This window comes from Pecten maximus, chromosome 2, assembly GCF_902652985.1.
Source record: "Pecten maximus chromosome 2, xPecMax1.1, whole genome shotgun sequence".
Taxonomy (NCBI): Eukaryota; Metazoa; Mollusca; class Bivalvia; order Pectinida; family Pectinidae; genus Pecten; species Pecten maximus.
In genome coordinates this window covers 41,295,246-41,319,687 of record NC_047016.1, presented here as the reverse complement: position 1 = coordinate 41,319,687, position 24,442 = coordinate 41,295,246, and the positions used below count along the sequence as shown (strand labels likewise).

Sequence of the window (24,442 nt, the reverse complement as noted above, 5' to 3'; positions counted from 1 at the left end):
AGACTTGAGATCGAAAGGATGGTGTGTGTGGTGGGTCATGCTAGTAGAAATGGGGTGCACAAGATTCCCTACACAGTCCATATGGAGGATGTTTGTTGCGTTAGGCATCCGGCCAAATGACCGACGGGCAGCTGTACAACGACTGACAACAACAGAAGAGAAGTCGTCCAGCTGGCTTTTGTGGAGAAGGGCGGACAAGAGCTGGAAGCCATCCATCGACTGGCAGTGATTTGGTCCATCACTGTCGACTCGTCAGCTTCAGGGCGTTCCAGGATAGGAGTCGAAACGCCCAAGGAGAGGTGGTCCTGGCTGGCTACGTCGATAGATCTTGCAGTCAGATGACTGTATGAAGGTACTTTAAAACTGTTTCAGACGTTGATGCTAGAATTCCTTTCAGAAAGAAAGATAAGACATACTTTTCTTCTTGCGAATGGTGTTCAATTAAGGATATAGTTTCTGGTTATTTTCAAGGCAATTGTCTGTTATCTGATGTAAAATAAAAACTACAAACAGGCTAAAAATAACCTTATGATCGACGGCTCTATGTTAATCTGTACATCACGAGAAAAAGATTCACTTTACGCTCTTTGTTTGAAATTGTATATCATATATCTGTCTTCATCTATTTTCATGTCTTCAACATGTATGGTATTTTAACCTGATCCTACCTCAACCTGTTTTGCCAACACATTTTATGTTCATCATAAATCTATTGTCTTGTTGTCACAAAAAAGACTTAAAGTAACTATGACGGTTGAAAAATATCTGGCGTAATATATAATACAATCACTTATCATACAACTATAATGTAAGATACGACTTTCCCTTCATTACGAAATGAAAAACGTTCACAACAATGTCTTGAAATACCAAAACCAGTTCAAAACAATAGCATACAATTCGATAGGTCTCTTACAAGAATGCACATGCTACCGGTCGTAAACATATGACGCTGCGCAAACTCGTCATTCTGACCCACGTGTCTCTTTTCGGCGTTCTTTGTGTAACATTGTTTACAGACATGAATCTGGGGAAACAGTGTTTGAAAACCCGAAAACATATTTACAGAACATCATTTATATTAAAACCAATTTTACTATTAATGGGTTGACTTGTACAGTTTTAGTCGCTTTAAAATTAATACGTAAGCGAGATAGCATAATAGGCTGTACGTCCGTTTGATTTTTACTTTTAACAATACATGTAGTTATCTTCAAAGCACTGATAAGGATACAACTTGCTGATAAAATTCTACAGTACGTATTAGCATAGGACAGCTACAAGTGTGATAACAAAGCACTGTCTAGCTATGCCTTGTATCCTGTCAGTAAAGATAAGAACATCGTAATATACATATGACGGCCATGATCAGGACACCACATGACCTTAACGATGAATTCTGTTTACATTGTCGTCTTCGCGACAGTTGGTGTAGCCATCGCTTTCTCCGGTAATGATGCAGAATATATGCTACGCGAAATCCAACAAATCCGTCAGGAGCATTTGGACGAGATCAAGACATATCAACAGTATATTGGTAAGCTGATAAACATAGCCAATGTTTTCCAAATACTATTTATAGTCTACCTGATCGCTTTATTTCATTGATGTGTATATTGTAGTCTATGTGATATGTCTTTGGTTAAAATAGAAAATAGATATTTCGTTTAAAGTGCCATCAACAGTTTTAAACACTTGATTATTTGTTATAGTTTACATGTATAGTCTACATAGGCTAGTTCCGTATATATGAACACCGGGGATGTCATTTTTACCGACTTTAATCTATCCCCCCAAAAGTCTCAACATGATCTATACACATTAGGGAAGGTCCAAATACATGTAAACTGTAGCTAATTCTCAAGACCCTGTGGTTTTAAACCTTTGTAACACAAATGTCGTGTATTGAGATTTTTTTTACTTGTGTTTCGTTTTATTAAGACCCATGACACTTTTAATACAGGACAAAAAATAATGTACTATTTGTTGAGTGGCATAGTGATATACAAAGAATATGATAATTTGATCACATTTATCCATGCAGTATTTCGGTATTGAATCTTATTTGCAATGCAGAAAAAAACATGAAATATATATATACCTATTCCGTACTTTGCAGATTCTATCATAGAGGAAAACAGTAAAATCAAACAACGAATGGATGTTCTTGAACGTGAAAACATGATGATGTTTAAAAGACTTTCAACTCTTGAGGATCAATATAAAGATTACGATAATCGCAAATTGATAAACGTTCAATTTGATACGGCAGCTGCTAATCTACATACTGAAATCAACGACATCCAATCATCGCCATTAAGGTCGAGAGACACTCCAGCGGAGACTCGCCAGCAAATCACAAACCCAAGAGCCGAAGGTAACCGACCAATCACGTTACCAGAAACAAGTTCAAAAACTAACCAACCAATCAAGTTTCAAGAGACAAGTGCAAAAACTAACCAACCAATCACGTTGATCGACACGTCATCGGAGACACACCAACCAATCATGTCGATAGATACAGAAGTTGAAACCAACAAACCAATGCCAAGTCAAAACGAGATTTCTTTTATCACGCCAAAAAAAGGGAAACGTATTTCTGAAGCAGGAGAAAGAGATTCAGGTAGGAATTAAGATATACTCCGTTAAAATTTCTGTTCTAAAACTGCTAAATGGATATTGATTAAGAAATTGAGGTCCCGTTTGGCTAACTTTTTTTTCTAATCGACAGGATGTTCCGACATGAAGTTGACCAATCGTGTCGGTAAGTAATTCACACAATAGACAATTTATTATAAGACATAACGAAATAAATGCTAGTATGACGATGAGGTATTCATATGTGACTTTGGACTATGAAATTTTCAGGTAATAATTTAGAAATGATAAATTCTTAATAGCTTTTGACGATATTGAATTTAGCGGTAAAGGTAGAGATTAAAGTATTTAGATGAAATATCAAGGCACTCGGAGGTCATACATTATCGTCTAACGTTACATCTGAATAAATCAACGTAACATCTAAATGCAGTATCGTCTAACGTTACATCTGAATGAATTATCGTCTAACATTACATCTTAATCATTATCATCCAACGTAACATCTTAATATATTATCGTCTACCTCTAAATACAGTATGTGTATCCACAATAGGTTTACTTACAAACTGGGGGATAATACATGATCATAATGAAAGACTTACATATTGCGTGGTTTTGGTTGGCATATCAGCTTCGAAAATAAGCACTAAATATAATTTATCCTGTATATATTTTACCTGTACAACTTCCATTGATATAGTGTATTGTTAATTCATTTCCTTTGTGCGTATTTCTGTTACAGGGTCTGTTACACATGCAGTCGGGTTTTATGCTGCCCTAGCCCCGGACGTATCACTAGGAGACCAACAAGATGTCAAATTTGACCATGTTTACACAAACCTTGGACAGGGGTACGAACCCAGAGACGGCCACTTCAGGGCTCCTGTCGCCGGTCTGTATCTCTTGTCCGCTACAGTTCTCAGTGCTGGAGCTACGCCAGATGACATGTTACTGGAATTGGTAAAAAATGGAGCAAACGTTGGTCAGATATATGCCACAAAGAGTTTGAACGAGGGTTCGAGAGTAATCGTCCTTTCTCTTGACGTAGGGGACATGGTTTGGGTTCGTCATATGATAGGAGACCCAGGAACTGTCGCTAATGGTTCCCATTATAGCACTTTCTCGGGCGTTCTGATTTCAGCATTTAGTAGTACAACTGCCATTTAGCAAATAAATTATCGGCATGAATGGTGTCCATAATGTCTTACAAGTAATAATTGATAAGTGTTTTGAGTCCGAAATATCAGTAGAATTATGTACATATTTAAGTCTCTAAGTGAGATCAATGCTCAATTGGATAATAGAATCCATTAAAATAAATCAAGTTGGCTCACATGTAAAGGTACTATGTAGGGAAGGTCTCATTGGGTATATTAGATATTATAATTGTGTATAGTTATACATTGCATGTACACATAACAATTTTAAAAGATTTCCTAAAATTTCCATAGCTTTTAAGAAAGTTTCTCAATATTTTCTAGGGATTTTTAGATTTCTTGAAATGCATCTTCAGTCTATTGCTTCTATTTTATGTAGGAAAGGTCTCATTGGATATATTGGAGATTATAATCGTGTATACATATACAAAGACATGTCGCTTATCAAGTTCTTTATTACCTTGGAGTCTTCCGACTCATCAGTATTATACAAATACATTATTATACACATTTAAATAACATTGAAAATGTAAAAGAATAATAATTACGTATAAGAGACTTTATACTCGGAGAGTTAATGAAATTCTTTTGGCATTAGCCTCTTGTCGTACACAATCGATTTAGATGATCATGTACTTTTCAAGAGCTGCTCGCTGACTTCTGGCCATCTTCCAATGAAAATGACCAGTGTTATCACTTATTTTGCCTATCTATGCAGGCCAACTTTTCTTTTAATACACATTACAAATTTAAAATATTTCTTAAATTTTTCACAGCTTTTTAAGAAATATTTTGAAATATATTCTAGTGATTTTTAGATTTCGTGTAATGCATCTTCAGTCTATTGCTTTTCCTAGGTTGTAATGCACAGTGTCCTTTATACACTAGTGCTGTCCTCAATAAAACTCTTACATATGTCGTCCACATACCACAGACGTCTGCTTCTGGTAAGTATTAATATAAAAACAATATTAGACCCTACTAATACTTAATAGTAGAAGTAGGGCTATCATTTTTATATCAATACTAGCCAGAAGCAGACGTCTGTGCGTGTACCGATGGTCTCTACACTAGTCCCCTCACTAATAAGACCCTTCCTTGCATCGTGCCGTGTAACGATGGTCTATATTTATTCACAAATGCCCTAACTATTAAGACCCGTACATACATCCTTGTTGGTTAGTTCTAGAGATAAGAATACTATTGAGCGTTGTTGCGGTTATTGACGTCACTAAATGGTGTTTGTTTGTTTTCTACGATTTCAAGTGTATTTAATCCAGCGGATAACTTTATAACCATCTGGTGGTACATAGAGCATTTGTAAAATTAATTAACGTCTTTATTTACATACTACAGAAAAGTATAGACCTTTTTTGCGCAGAGGTTCTAAGCAATTGTCACGTAATATTTAATTGATAAAACACGTTAATGAATATTCTATGACACAAATCTGATAGATCATATATGTGTAAAGACAGATTTCTGTTGCATAATTTGGGAGGCGAGGTATTCCTTGGAACATGTGAATTGTCATGTGAATATCATAATCGAATAATTATTATTCATTACATATGATTGGCATCTTAATCATGTGATGTACATATTTAATTAACATGTTTACCACGTGATTTACTGACAAATTTGGCTTTTCGTTTTACGTTCTATAGATTTATCACGGTTTGTGTTAAACAATTTAGAACACGTATAATTAACGGTTTTTTCTCACAAATATGTCCATTGATTGCTGAAAAACATGAAAACACATTTATGATATAAAGCTCGAAGGGTTCAGTCTGGAGGTCTGTTTGTTTTCATAAAGATCTACTCGAATATTGTTTTTTTTTTTCTGTTTCTCCTGTAAATTTTTTAAATAAAGACAAATTGATATATGTTCATTTATTGCTGTCGCAGTAAAGCAAACAAATACAAATTATTTTATATTGAAATGCGCCGTTCGAATTCGTGTGTAACTTTCTTTTGGGGTTTGGAGCTTTCATATTATTGCGTTGGTACAAATTTTCGTTGTTAGCCCATACGACGATTAGACATACAGCAATTTGCGTTGTATTTTTATTCATGGTTATATAGGAACCACGAAAACAAAAATGCATAACAATGAACGTTTCATATTATACAATATTTAACGAAACATGACATGATGGGCAAAAAACGTGTATACAAAAATCATGACAGATTTTGTTATATCATTTAACGATGTTCTTGTATGCTTTGCAAATAAAAAGAAGAGGATGAACTTCATTTTAGTTCAACGCTATGATTTCAAATGGGAAGGAATTATTTTTTAGTCCAATATGCTAAAAGGCCTCACACAACTAATTATTTTACTCTGTGTTATTACCAAAGACTCCATCTCCTCAATTGCTCATTTGGAGATCAAATGTTGTGAAATTGATAACAAATTAAAGTTTCCTACCTGGAAAATGATGATATTGGATAGGTTGAATGGTATATAAGAGCATACCAGTACATGGAAGACAGCAATCCTGATATGCACAGTGGACTGGGTAACCCTAAGCTGCGGATTTCCCGCCTTTTTACACATGGAATTCTACGCCTTTCTATTTATACCAGGAGTGTATATTTTCGATTTTCTAAATCGCAAGACCCTACTCTTTATTCTCGTATATAGCAACTGCCCAATTCAATGTTGTTTACTCAGGAAACCGCTGCAAACTTTAGAAAGACATTTTTCAAGGACTTGCTAATTGGTTCAGGGGGGGGGGGGGGGGGGGGGGACTGAAACAAGCTGATTGGCTGAATAATTGTGTGCGACCAAACGGATGTTATGATTCCGAAGGGGATGTTACTCCAAACTAGTGCATTTAACCACTATACTGAAAAGTGTGGTGCAGAAATCATGTGATAAAAAGATAAATCTGTAATCATTTGCAGTCTCATATTTGAACAAAAATAGATTTGTTCCTTATAAAAAAGCAAAGTCTTTGCATAAAACTTTACTCTTTCAAATGATTGAACCGAGAAAATCAAATGGTCATTAAAAAAGAATTACAAGCGAAACTCTCTTGATCTCACAAGGTATATTGTTTTATTTTGGCTTCTGTGGTTAATGACCGTAAAATGCTTTTCATCATATAAAATAATCAACAGATAATAATCTCCTACAAATACTTGGTACATTAAAACAAAGGTACATTAATGCATAAGTTATTCAAATAAGAACAAATATTCTACCAAAAAGTATAAATGGTGCCACCATGACGTGGTAAGGTACACGTATAATGTGTTAATATCCTTGGGCATTGCTGCATTTAAGAACTTTAAGAAAGAAATATCAGAACTAGCTGATGTCAGAATTTTTAGCAATATAACAAATGGACAAGATACCAGTACAAAGACCACATTGATCCTGAAAGCTTTTGACCAATGTACATTTTTAAAGCGTTGACGTTCATTGTGTTGTGGTGTATAGATGAAGAAATACTAAATATATTGGTCAGATTGTCGAAATATCTTCAAAAACAGCATACGTACTTATACACATACTTTACAGCACGCAAAAGCAAATTGTTATTGATGATAACAACCAATCCGAAATAAAATATAATAACTATCGTAGAATTCCTCTACGAACAAAGAAATATCTTCAAATGTACTTATACAGAAACTTTGCAGCACGCTTATAAGAAATTATTTGTTATGTATGATTTTTTGCTTTAACATGTAATTTCACTCATCATAGAATTCTTCTATGAACAAAGACAAAAACCCATTATTGAAACAATATAGAATGCTTCGGTTTCCTCAAACACTATCTGCTGGCTCCCGCGAACATCATGTTATAAAAGGATTCTTTGAAAAGTTATGCAATTACTTTCTACATGATTAAAACATAATGGTACGATGTTATACAGACATTTTGTTTCCAATATTGAATGAATCCAGAAAAAATAAATATGAAAGGAGTTCAAATGGGAAAGAAAGACGAACGGCCGTTATTGACTTGTGGAGTGTAAGTCTTTGATACATTTATAGGTTTATTAAGATTAATCATGAGAAAAGCAAATACAAGAAATAAAATGAAATAAGTAAATAGATCAAGTTAAAAATACTTTTGTCCCGTTTAGATAAATTTTGACGGCATAAATTGCAAATGGACAGAAGTATGAGGAGTACAGACAAACAGCCGGAAGAACTGACTTGAAGGGAAATAAAGACTTAATTTATATGGTCTACCGATTCAACAAATGATGCAAACATATATTGCAATAGTTGCCAATTTCTACATTGGACATGTTGTACAATTCAGATATATACGCTGTACCAACAGTAGAAGAAAATAATTCATCCTTGCGGTACTCCTGTTCTACGGGTAAATGTAGCTGTTGATTACCCGTTTATTTTCAGGAAATAAGTAAAGCACATTTATCAAATTGGTTCCCTAAACGAGTACCGGTACATCAACGCAATTTTGTAAAATACCAAAAGAACAACAATCAATGAAAGTTTACTCCTTGAAACCATAGCGAAATTTCTTAGAAAATAATGATGTACCAGCAGTTTCTTATTAAAACTGATTATGTATTAGAAATAACAAGAAACTTTGTTGCTTTATTCTGAATTGCCAGTATTAAGCAGACTGTATACATATGGACATAGTAAGTCGGTGTTTTAATACGCGTTGTCAATTAATGTGTTAGTTATTTGATGATATATTTTATCTTTAAATCGCCAGTGTTGTGTAGTGATCATCTCATTCCATCTGATAAACTTCGATTTCTTCTTTATGTTAAGTTCTGCAAAACCACAATTCAAAAGAGAAGAAATTCATTCAAAATGTATATAATATATTGTAAATGTTAGAAATAAAACGCTGACAGCTATGGTAATGCCTTTCACCAGTAAGCCATCCTCCGAATCATTTTGACCAGAGTTGGGCCACTGTATGCCAGTCCAGCTGACACACCTCCATCGCTGTCAACAACCTGCCTATGGTTGCCTGGTGCTGGAATTTTTTCATCATTCTTAAATATCTATTCTTTTTATTGATGGACTAGGAATACTGAAAAATATCAATATTATGCGTAAATATCAAATAAAACGCCCTGCAAATTTTTTTTTTTTTTCTAATTTCGAAGATATGCCAAGCTTAACAATCAATATCTCACAGGAAGACGCATCAACTAAACGTAACAGACGACCAAGTTCCCTTGGAGTCGGCTTTTTTTCTGAAATGTTCGTATCAACTAACACCGCATCTGAAACACGACAGATTAGACGGATGAGCCATTCAAAATCGAGATTTTACACTGTTGCTACGTACTGGATTAATGCATTGTATAGGGATTGTTTAATCACTTTCAGCAACTTACCGTTGTGACACTATTGTTTTTTTAATGTTTTATATAACTAAGTTTGTTACACAAGGTTATTATTTATCGATATTTGATCCATTTTAGAATATAAGCACAATACAGACAGCGAATCAACAACGTCGTAGATAGAATCAAATACGACATCTTCCACACTTAACTTGATTTTCTCCACTTTTACAAGCTAAAATATAGAAACAAATAGCAAAACGATGCAAAAAAACGTTTTGGCAACATATTTGATATGAATTTATCCTCCCCTTCCATCCTGTCTTTGCCTTGAGTCTTTGCAGAATGCTTGAAATGTTAAAATAATAGATTAACAACACATTTTTATTATTATAAATATCATATTTAAAAGGGGTGTTTAGTAAATGGTGTAGTGCAGTATACCACTGTGAAGCGAAAAAGAAACAAATATTACGGTACCCTCTCCTAATCTAAAACATCTAAAAGTATCAATCAACGCATAGCAGTACATTACTATATGCATATCACCTCTGCGATGTTCCAATACTCGGTGTCCGCTTTTGATAGACGATGTTGTCCTTGATATACTCTTCCTGTACAAGGCACGCCCCTTTCTGAGTGGATGATGCTGTACAGCTGTACTGGGGTGTCGTGTGGACTCAAATGGAAGTTGCAGTGTAGTTGGTGTGAGTAATGAAAAAAGGTTGTTGGTTACTCATTTGTAATGTTTCCCGAATAATACGTTCGATTGAAAACCTAACATGTTTCCCAGAATCTGCCGGGAGCTGAGATTCTGTGTGACTGAACACTGTTACGGCAATTGTGGACCTTTCTGCATGCATGGACAAGATCATTTTGGTCAGTATTGCTTGACATCATCTTGATTCCTTCTTAATCGTCCTGCGAACTTCGTGTTGACAAAACAGTTGTTCAATACGTCTCGAGGACCTTGGCGAATATTCTGTGAAACAGTTCGTATGGTACATAAACGTCCTCAAATACGAAGCACAACGTTCTGGAAACAGCGAGATTCCCACATTTGAGTACTTGACTTTAACGGTAAGCCCATCGATCTTTTGTAACTTTGGAAGTTTGCTGGGAATAGAGTACGTCCCTCTGAATAGTGGCAGTTATTGACAGCAGTATTTTTACTATATATACATGTAAGGCCAAACTTTTCTATCAAAGCCAGGAGAACGTCCTTATAAAGGGAGCAAAATCTTCGTTCTTTTCTATCAACTTCTGAGTCAACTCGCCCTTGTTTGGGAGGATCTGGTTATCGGTAATCAGGATGCTGAAGAAATCAGCAAGCCTCTGAGGGGTCGATTATGACGTAGTCGAATTCCTGGAAGTACACCATAGACCTTGTGCAGTGCAGATACCTGGAGAAATAAAATAACATCACTATAAGTTAATTACGTATCTGAATGAAAAAGAATATACATGTACTACAAATCAATCGTGTCATTAATCTAATTAATAGGGGTCTCTTCTCGTAGCATAATTAAAATGTTGTCATAATCAGATCACCTCAAACTGGTATTTACTTTGCGAGTATTTCGTGGCCCTTACTCAAATTACCTGCGTTTCTCAAATCAAAATAAAGATATTCAGTTTTTAAAATTATTACATCATTTTCGAATACGTTCATGTTTCTTCTACAACAGCAACTGCACAGATATGTACACACTTGCTTTCCTGCCAGTCGTTAGTTACGTTATTATTACACCTCAGATTGTACAGTGTCCGCGATTAGCTTAAACACATAGAGAGAAATGAATATTAAACATCGTATATCCTTCTATTGAATATATCAAGAGAGCGTGCCGCCATTGCGATCAACAGAAACACAAACGTTTTCGTGTACTCAAAGAAGCAGAAAAACATAAAATTCTGCTGAACAATAATGCTCAAAACACGAAAATATCAACAAGCGAGAGTTTCCAGAGAATGAATGATACTGATAATAATATCTGAACAAGGAGTCCTATCCATCGAGTGACTTGCATCACACGGGTTTGTAACAATAAGAGCTAATGCATTTGAATAAACTTTTTGAAAGTAGTATTTCATGACAGCAAGCTACTTGCCCAATATCATTAACCTAGACCTAAACTGCAAAGGGTCCAAACCATTACGGTCAGATTGGTCCCAATGAGGAAATTGTTCAAGGTTTTATCAATATAAAGCGCACATCATACCAAATGCTTTAAAAACTATTTTCATGTTTATCAAAGTTATACTCACAAGGTCCAATATTAATAAACCTGTCAAAACACTGTATATCACATCGAATCAATTTTATTGTCTAAATGTTCTGATATCTTACTGATATAAGGCTGCATACCAAGTTTGATAATAATACTACTCGGGTATCGTGTTCATAGTCTCAAAAGGCAATAAAAAATACAAAGGGACAAAACTCTGTAAGTCTAAGTACTCAAGTTATCGTTTGCAGAAGTTCCAATGTCAATACAAATACAAAAAGACATAACTCTGTAAATTACTATTGCATCACCCCCATTACCAAACTCATCCGAGATCTCATTAATGTTAAGACTGCAAACCAAGTTTCATGAAAAAAATGTTGTGTGTACTCAAGTCACTGCATGTGTACACAAGGAAAAGTTAACAAGTCTGGAGATTTTGTGTTCATTTCAATACCCTTTGCTAATCAATGCCATTATCTTTCACCCCAATTCCTTGCGTTTGAATAAATCCAATTCAAATGTAAACCATGAAGTAAGAAGCTCTTTTTCCCATCGGTTCTGGTGCTGCGCTGCTACTTTGATTAAACCTCGCAATATTACAAGTTCTCTATCATCATTGCCGAGGATGTTCTCGAGTGTACATAACTTGACAAAATCGAAAGTTGTCAGTTCTGGGAATTTCGAGATGCTTTTTTTGTATCTTAGCTATCTGTTTGTTGTTGTCCTGCAGACAACAATTGAAATACATATCATTGGTCTTTTTTTACCATCAGTAAACAAAAACATTTTTTTTTCTAAGGAAATACAGGACAAGATAAATGTTCCTTATTAGGTTGATATCTTCAGTTATGAGTTTAAGCTATACTTGTCCCAGTCCTAGTAAGTTTACGCTATTATATACACAACACCAAAACTAACTGAATATGGTTGTGGTTATATAGTTGAGTATAATGTGACGAATGTTCTTTGTGTGGTTATGTAACCAGTAATTGGGAGATATAAGTTTACCTGTTCTTGAAAAAGTGTTATTCGTTTTGGAAAATATATGGATGAGTGTTCTTATTGCACTACTTTCAATTCCTAGCAAAACACTAGTTATTATCAAAAGAAAGGTAAAAACATTACTTGTGCCACACATACCGGTACTTCAGATTCAGATCCATTCTTCTTGAGCCATCTGAGAGCTATGTAATATACTTCTGAGAGAGGAAATCAGAACAAAATATTGCACACTGGTTTGCTGCCATTAATGAACTAAGCAATCATATCTTTTGTAATGAAAAGAGGAGGTAACAACATTACCAATGCATGCAGCAAATACAGACTCTAACGTTGCTGATACATGTATATATATCCTGGTTTCTTGCCATCGCCACCACCAACACCGCTTAAAACGCAACTTATTACTTTTCAATTTGTTATGTTGTGATGCGCCAATTGCATATATTTTGAAGATCACCTTCTTTTCCTGTTAATTGTTAACTTTGGTTATGATATCGGAAGAATTCGAAATAACTTTGGGGACATCAATGTCCTGTTCCAAACATATCTGGCAAATGTATTTTGCATGTTGTTCACGAAGTTGAGAAATGTGATTTCACCTTTCGTTCATTAGAAATTTTATTAGTTCAACCGTCCATCAAGGTCAAAAACCTTTTGTTAGGAAGCCATATTCAGCTACAAAAAAAAAATAAAGAAAAAAGAATGAAAATAATTAGTATATGTATCCTTATGAGGAGCTATATGTTTCAAGAAGAGGCCGCCATAGATAAGTCGGTGAGAGTGTCGGACATTAACTTCAGGTGAGAGTCCTATGGGCCTGGTTCGACGTTTCCTCTCCCTGTGTCGGTTTGTGTTTTTCGGGAAGCTAGGAAACGAGCTGGTTTGTGCCGTCGTCGTTGTCCTTAAACACGCATTTTTAACCCTTATTGCTCTGGATGGCATGCCATGGGCCGCCTTTGTGTTGTTTGGTGAGGTAACCACTAACTACTATAAAGTTGCCCCGTCTCAAAATGGCCCAGATGGCTGTTAATTGCGCAATATACCCAATAACATACAAGTGTATCAAGAGTAGAGCCCTTGGTTTTTTAAGGTGGATATACTCCAAAGATGTATTTTACTTAGAATTAAGCAATATATCAAGTCGCATGTATAAATAATCCCATTGTTTCGTCAATATGTGTATCGGTTTAAGTATAGTATCATCTCAGCTATTCCGATACCCAGTACTACATCATAAGCCAGATGAATAATAGTACTAAAAGTAATACAGATATTTTTCTCAACTTCGTTGATTATCTAAGTGATGTGACTTTTGATTTCGTCACGGGCTTTACAACTACATTAAAATCTAAGTGTTCTGTAAGAGTAAGGCCAATATATGAATAATGACTGTGTATCTCTGGGGCAATGTATCCGCAGGTAAAACTATTAGAACAAATTGATACATAGTGTGGACGACAGACCAGCTTAACGTTTACATGACTGACACCAGGTATTGTGACTTTAACATAACAACTAAAGACCGCGTTCAGTACTGTATATTAAAACCTGGGACCTATCTATATAAAGTAAGACACATACTTGACAATATGATCTGCTGCAATAAATACATACATATATTGTCAATAAGATTACACTTTTTAGTTAATTTTGTTAGAATAGATTTCAACACAACACTTAGATATTCGAGCAAACGTTATGGACGAGAGATGGAATCTGCTGGCTATTGTCATACTATGTGGACTCGCTATCGAGCTTACAGAAGGTGATTATAAAGTTCGCAATATTGGATATGATTGAGAGAGTGTACTCTTGTGATTTTGTATATGTCGTTTCGGTTTCTTTCCTATAGCTTGGCTTGCCCGGGAGCTTCCCCTGACCAGATTTTGGCATTTTAACAGATATATATATAGACCCAGTGTGTGCTTTTGGATAAATATTTCAATCGTTTACGTTGTATGTAAGGTATTGGTCTATTTTGTTTGCACTAGAATTTCATTGAAACAAAACAGTGTCGAACAATCAATCGTTTACGTTGTATGTAAGGTATTGGTCTATTTTGTTTGCACTAGAATTTCATTGAAACAAAACAGTGTCGAACAATCAATCGTTTACGTTGTATGTAAGGTATTGGTCTATTTTGTTTGCACTAGAATTTCATTGAAACAAAACAGTGGCGAACAATCAATCGTTTACGTTGTATGTAAGGTATTGGTCTATTTTGTTTGCACTAGAATTTCATTGAAACAAAACAGTGTCGAACAATCACATGTTTTCGTATAGTTGTGCACTGTGGACATATACCAGACATCTATTTATAAGGATGTCGAAGTCTGGCGCCAGAACAGGGGAAATTCCGGCTTGCCTAGAGCTTGTAAGTGCACCAGTATTATTTTGAATGTTGATGGGTAGAGAAATGCAGGTGTTCGTTTTCCACTAGACTCTTTTTAAACGTTTGAGGCGTGGGGACACATATTTGCAGACTGTATCTCTAAATGTGACACAAAAATTGAATGCACAATAGCCTTATCTTTATATTAGTTTTTTTTTCGTCCATGTAGGAGTACCACCGCCTACCATAATTGGAGGCAATGATGCCGCAGAGGATGCGTGGCCATGGCAGGTGCTTCTTCAATACAAGGATAACAAATTTTTATGTGGCGGTACACTTATAAACGCTGATACCGTACTTACTGCAGCCCATTGTACCTATAAGGAAAGGTAGTAACCCGTAATTAATCTTACAATAATACCGCCGAGGCTACTTCATTTTTTGTTAAAACTACCTACATTTTATATAGGTCATAAATATTCCCTGGCTCGCAAGCAAACGTTCATATGCAAGGTCAACATGTCTTGTTACGCACGCGTGCACGTTCGCTCTCTTCCCCCACGACATATGTCATGGCAATATCGAATGATTTGATTTCGAAGTAGAGGGTGAAAAGCTTTCAAATCGACAAGCTGATGCATTTCCTTTGTAGATCGTATAGAAGTGACAACAACGTTTAAATCCAGTCGATACAACATCATGGCGAGCCCGATATTTGTTTACCTGAGGTGTCGGTGATGGAGCCTTCCATTCGGTCATAATGATTTCCAACTGCGCAGAGAACGAAAGTTATTCTAAGTCCTTTGAATATTGAGGATATTATGTTCCAGCTTTAATGTCGGGGGAAATGTATGTCATTCGAACTGACATAGCTCCAGTCAATATTACGATCAGGGACACGTAAGTCAACTGAAATGTCATATTTTCCCCGGTCCCCTGGCTTTAAAACCGGGAACATTTAAATCAACCTCGAACAATCCTATTCCGGCCGACTTTAAGGCCGGGGATCCTCAAGGTCATATTCCCACTGAACATTGCTATCAGGGACTATCATATTCTCTCTTCCGCCAACCCTTTTCCTGTATCTAGCATTATATACATCCAAAGACAAAACTGCTGACGAGGACTTGGCATAAGAAAATACGATATTGTGTGTCTAGTATATTAATGATAAGTATTGGTAAGTTGCAGGATACAGTATCTTTCTTCCTTTAAATATTTCACATTTTTAACACAACTCATTTAAAGGTAAACTTATACATTAAAATGCATTCAATTCACCACTAACGTGTGAACATTCTGGTTTTATGATAAATCTAAACATGAATCCTAAAATATAGTACAGAAGCGTATGATTACTATTGTGTTTTAGCATCCAGATTATGACTACAACAAAAATACAAACGACCTGTCAATCATAAAGCTTGAAAGATGTGTCAAGTTCAACAAATGCATTCAACCAATACCAAAGCTGGCAGACGACACTATGGGCTTCATCAACAAAACCTGTTACGTCACTTGGCTGGGGATTCTATCGAACAGGTACGACACACTATGTAATAGTGTTGACAATCGGAAGAGAAATCAATCGATTGTCGGAAGATGTTTATTGAACTATTATCGATTATAATTGGAATATCAGAGGGTTTTTTTTTTTTTTTTTTTTAAATATGTTTCAAAATTTATAATGTGGATACATAATGTTACTTATTACAACATGCAATGTTCTAAACATCTGTGTCAAAATGCGTATGCATATCAAAATTTAGCGTAATGTTTCATACCTTAATTTCGTTCGACTCTTTTAGCTTGCTATGGTGAGCGATTGAAAATTTGAAAAAAAAAAAAAAAAAAAAAAAGGTCATTCGCACATAAACTATTTTGATGTAGTTCTTGCATTTGATAATGCTGATCCCAAGCTGTAGTAGATACGGCAGCCATTCATTGAATACCACGTACATCTCAAGTCTTGTTCCAAATACTTAAGTATGTAAATGTGGCCAAGCATCCTCGGTACCCATATGATCTGCCTTCGAATAGTTCCGAACGATCCGGGTCAAGCAGGTACAAACAACGAGAAGACTATGTGGGCACCGACCATGTGAAATGTATCATGAATCCATCACACATCAGACATACATCAAATGCGTTTGAATTTCACTCATTGCGTAACTATAAACATATTTATAGAAAAAAAATCTCAACAATATTAAAGTGATTTTTTATAGATTAATCACAAGAAATAAAAAGCTGAATTGTTTGCAACTTCGTCTGAGGTCAAACAATGAATATATCTTGTACCGATAACTACTGAATAATTACAATCTTACCTAATCCAGTATATGAAGGGTATTGGTAATCAAAGTGGTATAGCTCAGGTTTATAGGCATGGTTTTGCATATAATGGTCCACTTCATAGGAATCGTTTGTTGGCAGGACAGAAGAAGCATTTGCTCTCTTATTGATAGATACACATGTTTATGATTCATGTAGTACATACTCATGCTCCATCAAAACCACATCAACATCTTACAAACAAAATTATTTCTTTTTTTAAACTTTAACTGTGATTGTGGTGCATTTCGATGACAGTGATGGTAAATTTCTTTAGAATGACAGAATAACTACAATGATTTGTCTTAAATGTTTCAAATAATTAGGCTCATAACGGAGAAATAGTCACTCCTGAATCAAATTGTTGTCATCTGATGTTCAATAGACCTCTGTTCCCAGAAATAGATATGAATTAACATCGTGTGACACCTTTTCACATATTTTTTCTTACCAGCAGAAACATGTTATGATAAAATGTGAATGTTCGCTATTTACACACACCTAGACCTACATCTTGATTCATTGTATTCGAAAGCAAATAGGTTAGTTATCGAGCAAAACAATTTAAACATTGCTGCCGTGTTTTCATGCATAATGCATTAGTTTTGAAATCAATTCTGTCGACATGTTATCAGTAAAGCACTTCGATCCAAAATGTATAACAAAGAATTGCATTATCATTAACGGAGTTCAGTACGGTATTCTTTACTCGTGCACCATTTTTACTGTCTCGAAGAATGAAGCAAACAACAGTTATTCGTATCTACTTTTGATGCAGATTTCATTTCCTTGCCAACAGAAATGCTTAACCTGTTGATAATGATGAATCTATTTCACATTAATTTACTTGTAGTCGTTTTACACATTAAAACATTCAACCGCTAAGTTGGCTAAGTAATTGCTTACATAAGACCATCCTTGTGTTTGACTAGTACGTTGACGTGGAGGAGATTGAAGTCGAAGACTATTTTTAAAGATGACTGAACTGAAAGGCAGAAGTCCTCTGTCAGAGGTTTTAGTCTAAAAATGTTTTATATGAATGTATTATATCTGCAACAGTATTGAAAAAACTTATCATGAGGATTAAGTTACATAGAATAAAAATAACCAGGCCAATTCGAAAAAGTAAATAATTGGATGTTAGAATTTGATGAACCACATGGAACTGAAACCACTGAAGCTTGATATTTTTTGCAACTAGAAAAGAACAGTTAAGGCATCGTACCATTAATACAACCATTTCCTTGTACCAATGGTAACTCCTCTATCCTCCGTTTCCCGTCAATATGTTACTGCTTTGACATCTGCCCCCACATTGAAGTGTGACTTTGACGTCTGTCCCCACATTGAAGTGTGACTTTGGCGTCTGTCCCCACATTGAAGTGTGACTTTAACGTGTGATGCCCATCATTGTATGACTCCATTATCCTCTGTTCCCCGTCAATGTGTTGCTCTTCTATAGTCTGTCTATTCCTCGTCAATATCATTGTCATCGGTTCCTCGTCAATATCATTGTCATCTGATCCGTGTTTACTCCCCAGACGATATGTCACAGTTAACAGTATTTCTTGAAATACAATGTACTTTTCGTATTCACCAGCTGTTTAATAAACAATTCTCCAGATAATTACACGATTCTATGTTGAATTCCACGATTCATGTACATGTATCTCGAGGTTTAGTACTTATAGGTATGTCTTGTTATCGCTTCAGATGATTTTCTCTCGGCCAGAATTCTGCAAGAACTTCAAACGCCTGTGATAACAAACGCCCAGTGCCAGCCTCAAATCGAGAACAATAATGACGTCACAGATGATATGATCTGTACTAATGCTGATCCCAACGGCGCTTGTTTTGTAAGTATCGGTGAACCGGAATGAACGTCTAAATGTACGAAAGGCGGTTATTATAATTATAACCCTTTTATGTCCAAAACAATAAATACTATCAAATTGTGTTGTCAGCGGAAAATTGTTCATTTTTAAGCACAGTTGGTGATCATCACACACACTACATACAGTGTAACAAGCTAACTTATCATTCTACAAAATGCATCAACAGTGTAAAATATTAAACACACTCACGTGTTATAGCTTTTTTTTCGAAACTGGGCCTTCTTGTCTCGAGCGACCAAATCACACACTTACTGTACTCTAAACACTGCGCATTCAATTTGTATTTATCGGAATATGGTTTTTATCAGAATGTTCCTAGTAAAAACGTATTTATCTTGAAAATACCATGTTGATAAATATCAATATTCGAATAACCAAAACGTTTTAGAAATATATTCTGTGTTGCCTAGGCGACGAGAGTAACTGACTGGCTTTTTCTCTGCGGTGTTGCAAAGTGACACATTTTCGTCATGTCGTACACTTTGAATTTCACAGTTTGATGTCGTATGGCATTGTTTCAAATTAAACATAAGGATTGCCAGTCAATTTTGCTACTTGTATGGATTGATGAAGGGAAGTGTAAATGGCACATGAACTGCATCGCAGTTCCCTTCATTTGCACGAGGTCCTATTCCCTGCATACGTCCATGCAAGCAACAAAATTGACAATCAATCCTAAATACCAAATTACAGTTCTTCATCTGTGTCCGTTAAACAGTAAAGAAGCGGAAATTACATAGTGACGAGAAAAACGAGGCACAGAAATTATTGTTTGTCTTGTCGTGATATGCTGCTGACATTTGTGTGTCATATTTCCAGGGTGATAGTGGCGGTCCTCTCCAATGCCGTTTGAACCGGAGATGGGTACATGTGGGAACTGTGTCGTGGAAGGGCAGTCGTATATGTGGGGCGGGACCAACCGTCTATACAAGGACTTCATTCAACAGAGACTGGATCTTGAGTAACATGAAGAAAACGAAACCGATAAATTGGGCATCAATCCCATCAGGCAAACCTTTAGCTGCCTTGGTGTTACAATACCAGACAAGCTTTCCAAGGAGATCGTCAAACGTATTCAAAGGTCATTGATTAGAATTATACATTGATTATCAAAGTTGACGCAAATGAATGTGCATTATGTGCAATGGAGTTGTTTGCTGAAGTAAACTGGATTTAACAAAAACTAGAGCTTTTTTGGAGTTTTATCACAGATATACAATTAAGTCCACATTTTTCACTTCTTCAATATATTCAGCTATTTTGCTTTATCGAGGCAAATAAAAAAAAACACCTCTGAAATAATATCTAGCTAGTAATTTAGGCAACAGCTATGATTATTTAAGGACTGCCTGTCGTGTGTGCGAGATGCATGCGTGAGGCAAGCAAGCAAAAAAGATGTCGAATATAAAGTGATACCTCACCTAACTGAAGCAAACTCCGCAACAATACATAATACAAACAACAGGCGAACCAGTTGCCCTACTCCCAAAATACTGAGCGTCAAGCACGAGTAGTAACTATCAATGTTAGAGTTTCACACATTATTCACAGCCATCCTCACAGCGGCGAACGCTCAACTAAAAGCTAAAAGTGAGGATGTGTCAAGGAAGACATAATATATTTTGGTTTCCCTTCACCAAAGGACAATTCTAATAAAATTAAGTCGAAATCCCCTCGGTCGTTCCTGACTTGTGGCGAGCTGACAGACGGATGAATGGACCGCATACAGACACAGCGCCCTGGCACAAGCTTAGCGCTACTTCTGTCGGTCCCCTCATCCCATTAGCAAGGAAATCCGAAATCGAAATAGGCTGAGTACAAGGTTAAGAAAACAATCTTTTACTAACTAGATCTAGAGGATCTAGTATCGTTAACGTCTAGGTCAACCAATTAATCTTAACAGAACAATTATATACTGTTTCTTTGTCTCCGTGTAATTATGTCACTTTATGTGGGCCCGCGATAGCTCGTCGGTTAACCAGCCATATAACTCGAAGTGCGTGGTTTGACGCTCCCGTGTCGGTTTGCGTTTCTCCGGAAGTTGAGAAACAGACCGGTCTGTGCTGCCGTCGTTGTGTACTTGGACAAAACACTTTATCCTAATTACTTTGGATGCCATGCGACGGGCCTCCCCTATGCTGTTTTGTGAGGCAGTCACAAACTACTACAAGGAAACCTCGCCTCAAACTGACCTTGGCTGTTCACATGATGATAAACCCAACAAGTAAACAAACAAACTGTCCAAAAAAGCTGGAATTACATTACTTGATTGTGTGGGTGTTGCGCGAAAGTAATAGGTGATGTCGTCTGATACACCGAACCACTCAAAGTAGAACCTCGTTCTATTTAATTCAATTCTTGCAGTGATATGGTTTCTTGTTTTATTAAAATTTTAAGTGTCCTGTAAATATACAACCGATATCAAACAAAGGAAAATGCTGCCGCGGGTAAAATCATTAATATCAAATGTAATTCATTTACATCTGCTACTTAGACTTTTACGCAATAATTGAAAACCTTGCTCAGCACTATACATGGATACCATGTCAAATACATAGAGTAATGCACATACTTTATGATCTGTTAGATGTAAAATATCAATAAGATGTAAGTTTTATTGAGGAGCAATTCAAGCTTGTACATCTTAAGGAAGTATACGTTCCGATAAACTTCAATTTCGAACAAGAGTTATGAACGCGCTATGGGTTCTGCTGACGCTAGCTGTCTGTGGGTTCAATGTCAAGCTCATAGAAGGTAAGCCTTACCAGAAATGATGCCTTTACAATTTTATCATTAATCAAATGCCTCATAGATATCTATATTTTGTATGAAAACAAGTTGGTTTAATAATCTTAAAATTAATAACACTTTTGAAAAGACGGTAGACAAATCTTAGTAAAAAGTTCCCCTCTGTTAAAATACTTTATTGGGTATCTGGCCTAGAATGTCCAACTACCTGCATTGTTTGAATGTTGGTTGGTGCAGAAATGCACACGTTTATATGAATACATTTGGTCCCTGAAGATGGAGTTACGTTTTGATTTGTTTGAACTCTGATGGGGCTCGTAGGAGCACATATTTGCAGACGTTTATCTATAAACCTGACAAAATATAAGTGAACTATATGTTCATCAACACCATAAAGGTCATTAGGACCAAATGGCGAGTAAAAATAGGCAAACAGAAAAAACTTTTCTTGCCAATTTTTTAACGTAGGGAAAGTTCCACCGCCTGCCATTATTGGGGGCAATGATGCTGGAGAGGATGCGTGGCCATGGCAGGTGCTTCTTTTACACAAGAATAAGTACCAATGTGGCGGTACACTTCTAAACCACGATAGGGTACTTACTGCGGCGCACTGTACCTACCGCAAGAGGTAAGTTGCTCCCAATTTCACCTTTGAGGCTAGGGAGGTTATGCAAGCTGATCGATTGTGGCAGATTCAGTGCTTGGTACTGGTACCCATGGTTATCTTGTTACTTGGTACCCACGGCTACCTTGTTACTTGGTACCCATGGCTACCTTGTTACTTGGTACCCATGGCTACCTTGGTACTTGGTACCCATGGTTACCTTGGTACTTTGTATCCATGGCTACCTTGGTACTTGGTACCCATGGCTACCTTGGTACTTGATACCCATAGCTACCTTGGTACTGGTACCCATGGCTACCTTGGTACTTGGTATCCATGGCTACCTTGGTACTTGGTACCCATGGCTACCTGGATACTTGGTACCCATGGCTACCTTGGTACTGATACCCATAGCTACCTTGGTACTGGTACCCATGGCTACCTTGGTACTTGGTATCCATGGCTACCTTGGTACTTGGTACCCATGGCTACCTTGGTACTTGATACCCATAGCTACCTTGGTACTGGTACCCATGGCTACCTTGGTATCCATGGCTACCTTGGTACTTGGTACCCATGGCTACCTTGGTACTGGTACCCATGGCTACCTGGATACTTGGTACCCATGGCTACCTTGGTACTGGTACCCATGGCTACCTTGTTACTTGGTACCCATGGCTACCTTGGTACTTGGTACCTATGGCTACCTTGGTACTGGTATCCATGGCTACCTTGGTACTTGGTACCCATGGCTACCTGGATACTTGGTACCCATGGCTACCTTGTTACTTGGTATCCATTGCTACCTTGGTACTGGTACTGGCTTGTCATATTCCTGACTCTATTCACGATTGAGGACAAGTAAATCACGCGATATTTTATATTTCTGGCAACTGGTTACATGATATTATAATGTCACTGTCTTTGAGAATTTACTGTTTTCATGTCCTAAAGTCCTAAAAGCTATTGTGTAATTTGAAACTGAATATAATTATTTGTCGTGAATGAAACTGTCAGTGAATAACTGTCGGTTACATCTGAATCATGCAAGGGTGGAAGAGGCATACTGTCAGATCCCCGACCAAATATAAAGTCGGTGACATACGGAAGTCACTTGAACTGTCAGATCCTCGTCCAACTGAACATCAGGGACATGATTGTTTTTTTTTTGTTTTTTTTTTGTATGTTTCACATTTGAATCCAATAAGTTTGAGTTTTTATTGTATTTTAAGATGTACATTTGCATCGCATATTTTTAGTTTATTTACTATGATGAAGATCCCGATACAGTGTTAATACCAAACATATTATGCAAACATTGTGTGAATTTTGTGTTGTAGCATCCTGATTATGACTATGACAATGACATAAACGACCTGTCGATCATAACGCTAGATAGATGTGTCAAATTCAACAATTATATTCAACCGATACCAAAGCTGGCAGACGACAGTATGGACTTCATCAACAAAACCTGTTACGTCACTGGCTGGGGAGTCTACGACGGTAAGGGAAATTTGATTTGCAATCCTTTTTTGGAATTACATCAATTCTGCTTTCAAACGAAGTTCAGCTTACATTTTCTGTCTCACACAAATGATACAGTCTCGGGCTAAGATTCTGAAACATCCCAACCGAGGCGTTATCCAAATGTTATGGAATCTAAGCGCTGCACTGAGAAAACCCTATTTCTCTCACTCAATGGTAGTCCACTCCAATATCGATTGTTCCTCGTCAATGTCTGACTCTAATGTCGTCTGTTCCTCGTCAATGTCTGACTCTAATGTCGTCTGTTCCTCGTCAATGTCTGACTCTAATGTCGTCTGTTCCACGTCAATGTCTGACTCTAATGTCGCCTGTTCCCGTCAATGTCTGACTCTAATGTCGTCTGTTCCCGTCATTGTGTGACTCTAATGTCGTCTGTTCCCCGTCAATGTCTGACTCTGTCGTCTGTTCCCCGTCAATGTCTGACTCTAATGTCGTCTGTTCCTCGTCAATGTCTGACTCTAATGTCGTCTGTTCCCCGTCAATGTCTGATTCTAATGTCGTCTGTTCCCGTCAATGTCTGACTCTAATGTCGTCTGTTCCCCGTCAATGTCTGACTCTAATGTCGTCTGTTCCCGTCAATGTCTGACTCTAATGTCACCTGTTCCCCGTCAATGTCTGACTCAGATGTCGTCTGTTCCCCGTCAATGTCTGACTCAGATGTCGTCTGTTCCCCGTCAATGTCTGACTCTA

The 24,442-nt window shown here is 36.7% G+C and overlaps 1 protein-coding gene across 2 annotated transcripts; it reads left to right on the top strand.

Annotated features, from left to right (window-relative positions):
• Window positions 1–1,302: 1,302 nt before the first annotated feature.
• LOC117322104 lies at window positions 1,303–6,017 on the top strand. 2 transcript variants are annotated; one of them, XM_033876860.1, is made up of 4 exons: window positions 1,303–1,537; window positions 2,120–2,623; window positions 2,732–2,764; window positions 3,344–6,017. In XM_033876860.1, the coding sequence occupies exons 1-4, from the start codon at window positions 1,381–1,383 to the stop codon at window positions 3,766–3,768; spliced, it is 1,119 nt and encodes a 372-aa protein (XP_033732751.1). In that variant the 5' UTR covers window positions 1,303–1,380; the 3' UTR covers window positions 3,769–6,017. The 2 variants fall into 2 exon arrangements, with proteins under 2 accessions (XP_033732751.1, XP_033732752.1); XM_033876861.1 differs by lacking the exon at window positions 2,732–2,764.
• The last annotated feature ends 18,425 nt before the right edge of the window (window positions 6,018–24,442 follow it).

What these genes read in the sequence shown, in the direction of transcription:
- LOC117322104 (XM_033876860.1), top strand. Translation starts at nt 1,381, where the DNA reads ATGACCTTAACGATGAATTCTGTTTACATTGTCGTCTTCGCGACAGTT. An exon ending in GACATATCAACAGTATATTG is followed by an intron (nt 1,538 to 2,119) that starts GTAAGCTGATAA and finishes CGTACTTTGCAG; the next exon opens with ATTCTATCATAGAGGAAAAC. An exon ending in AGCAGGAGAAAGAGATTCAG is followed by an intron (nt 2,624 to 2,731) that starts GTAGGAATTAAG and finishes TCTAATCGACAG; the next exon opens with GATGTTCCGACATGAAGTTG.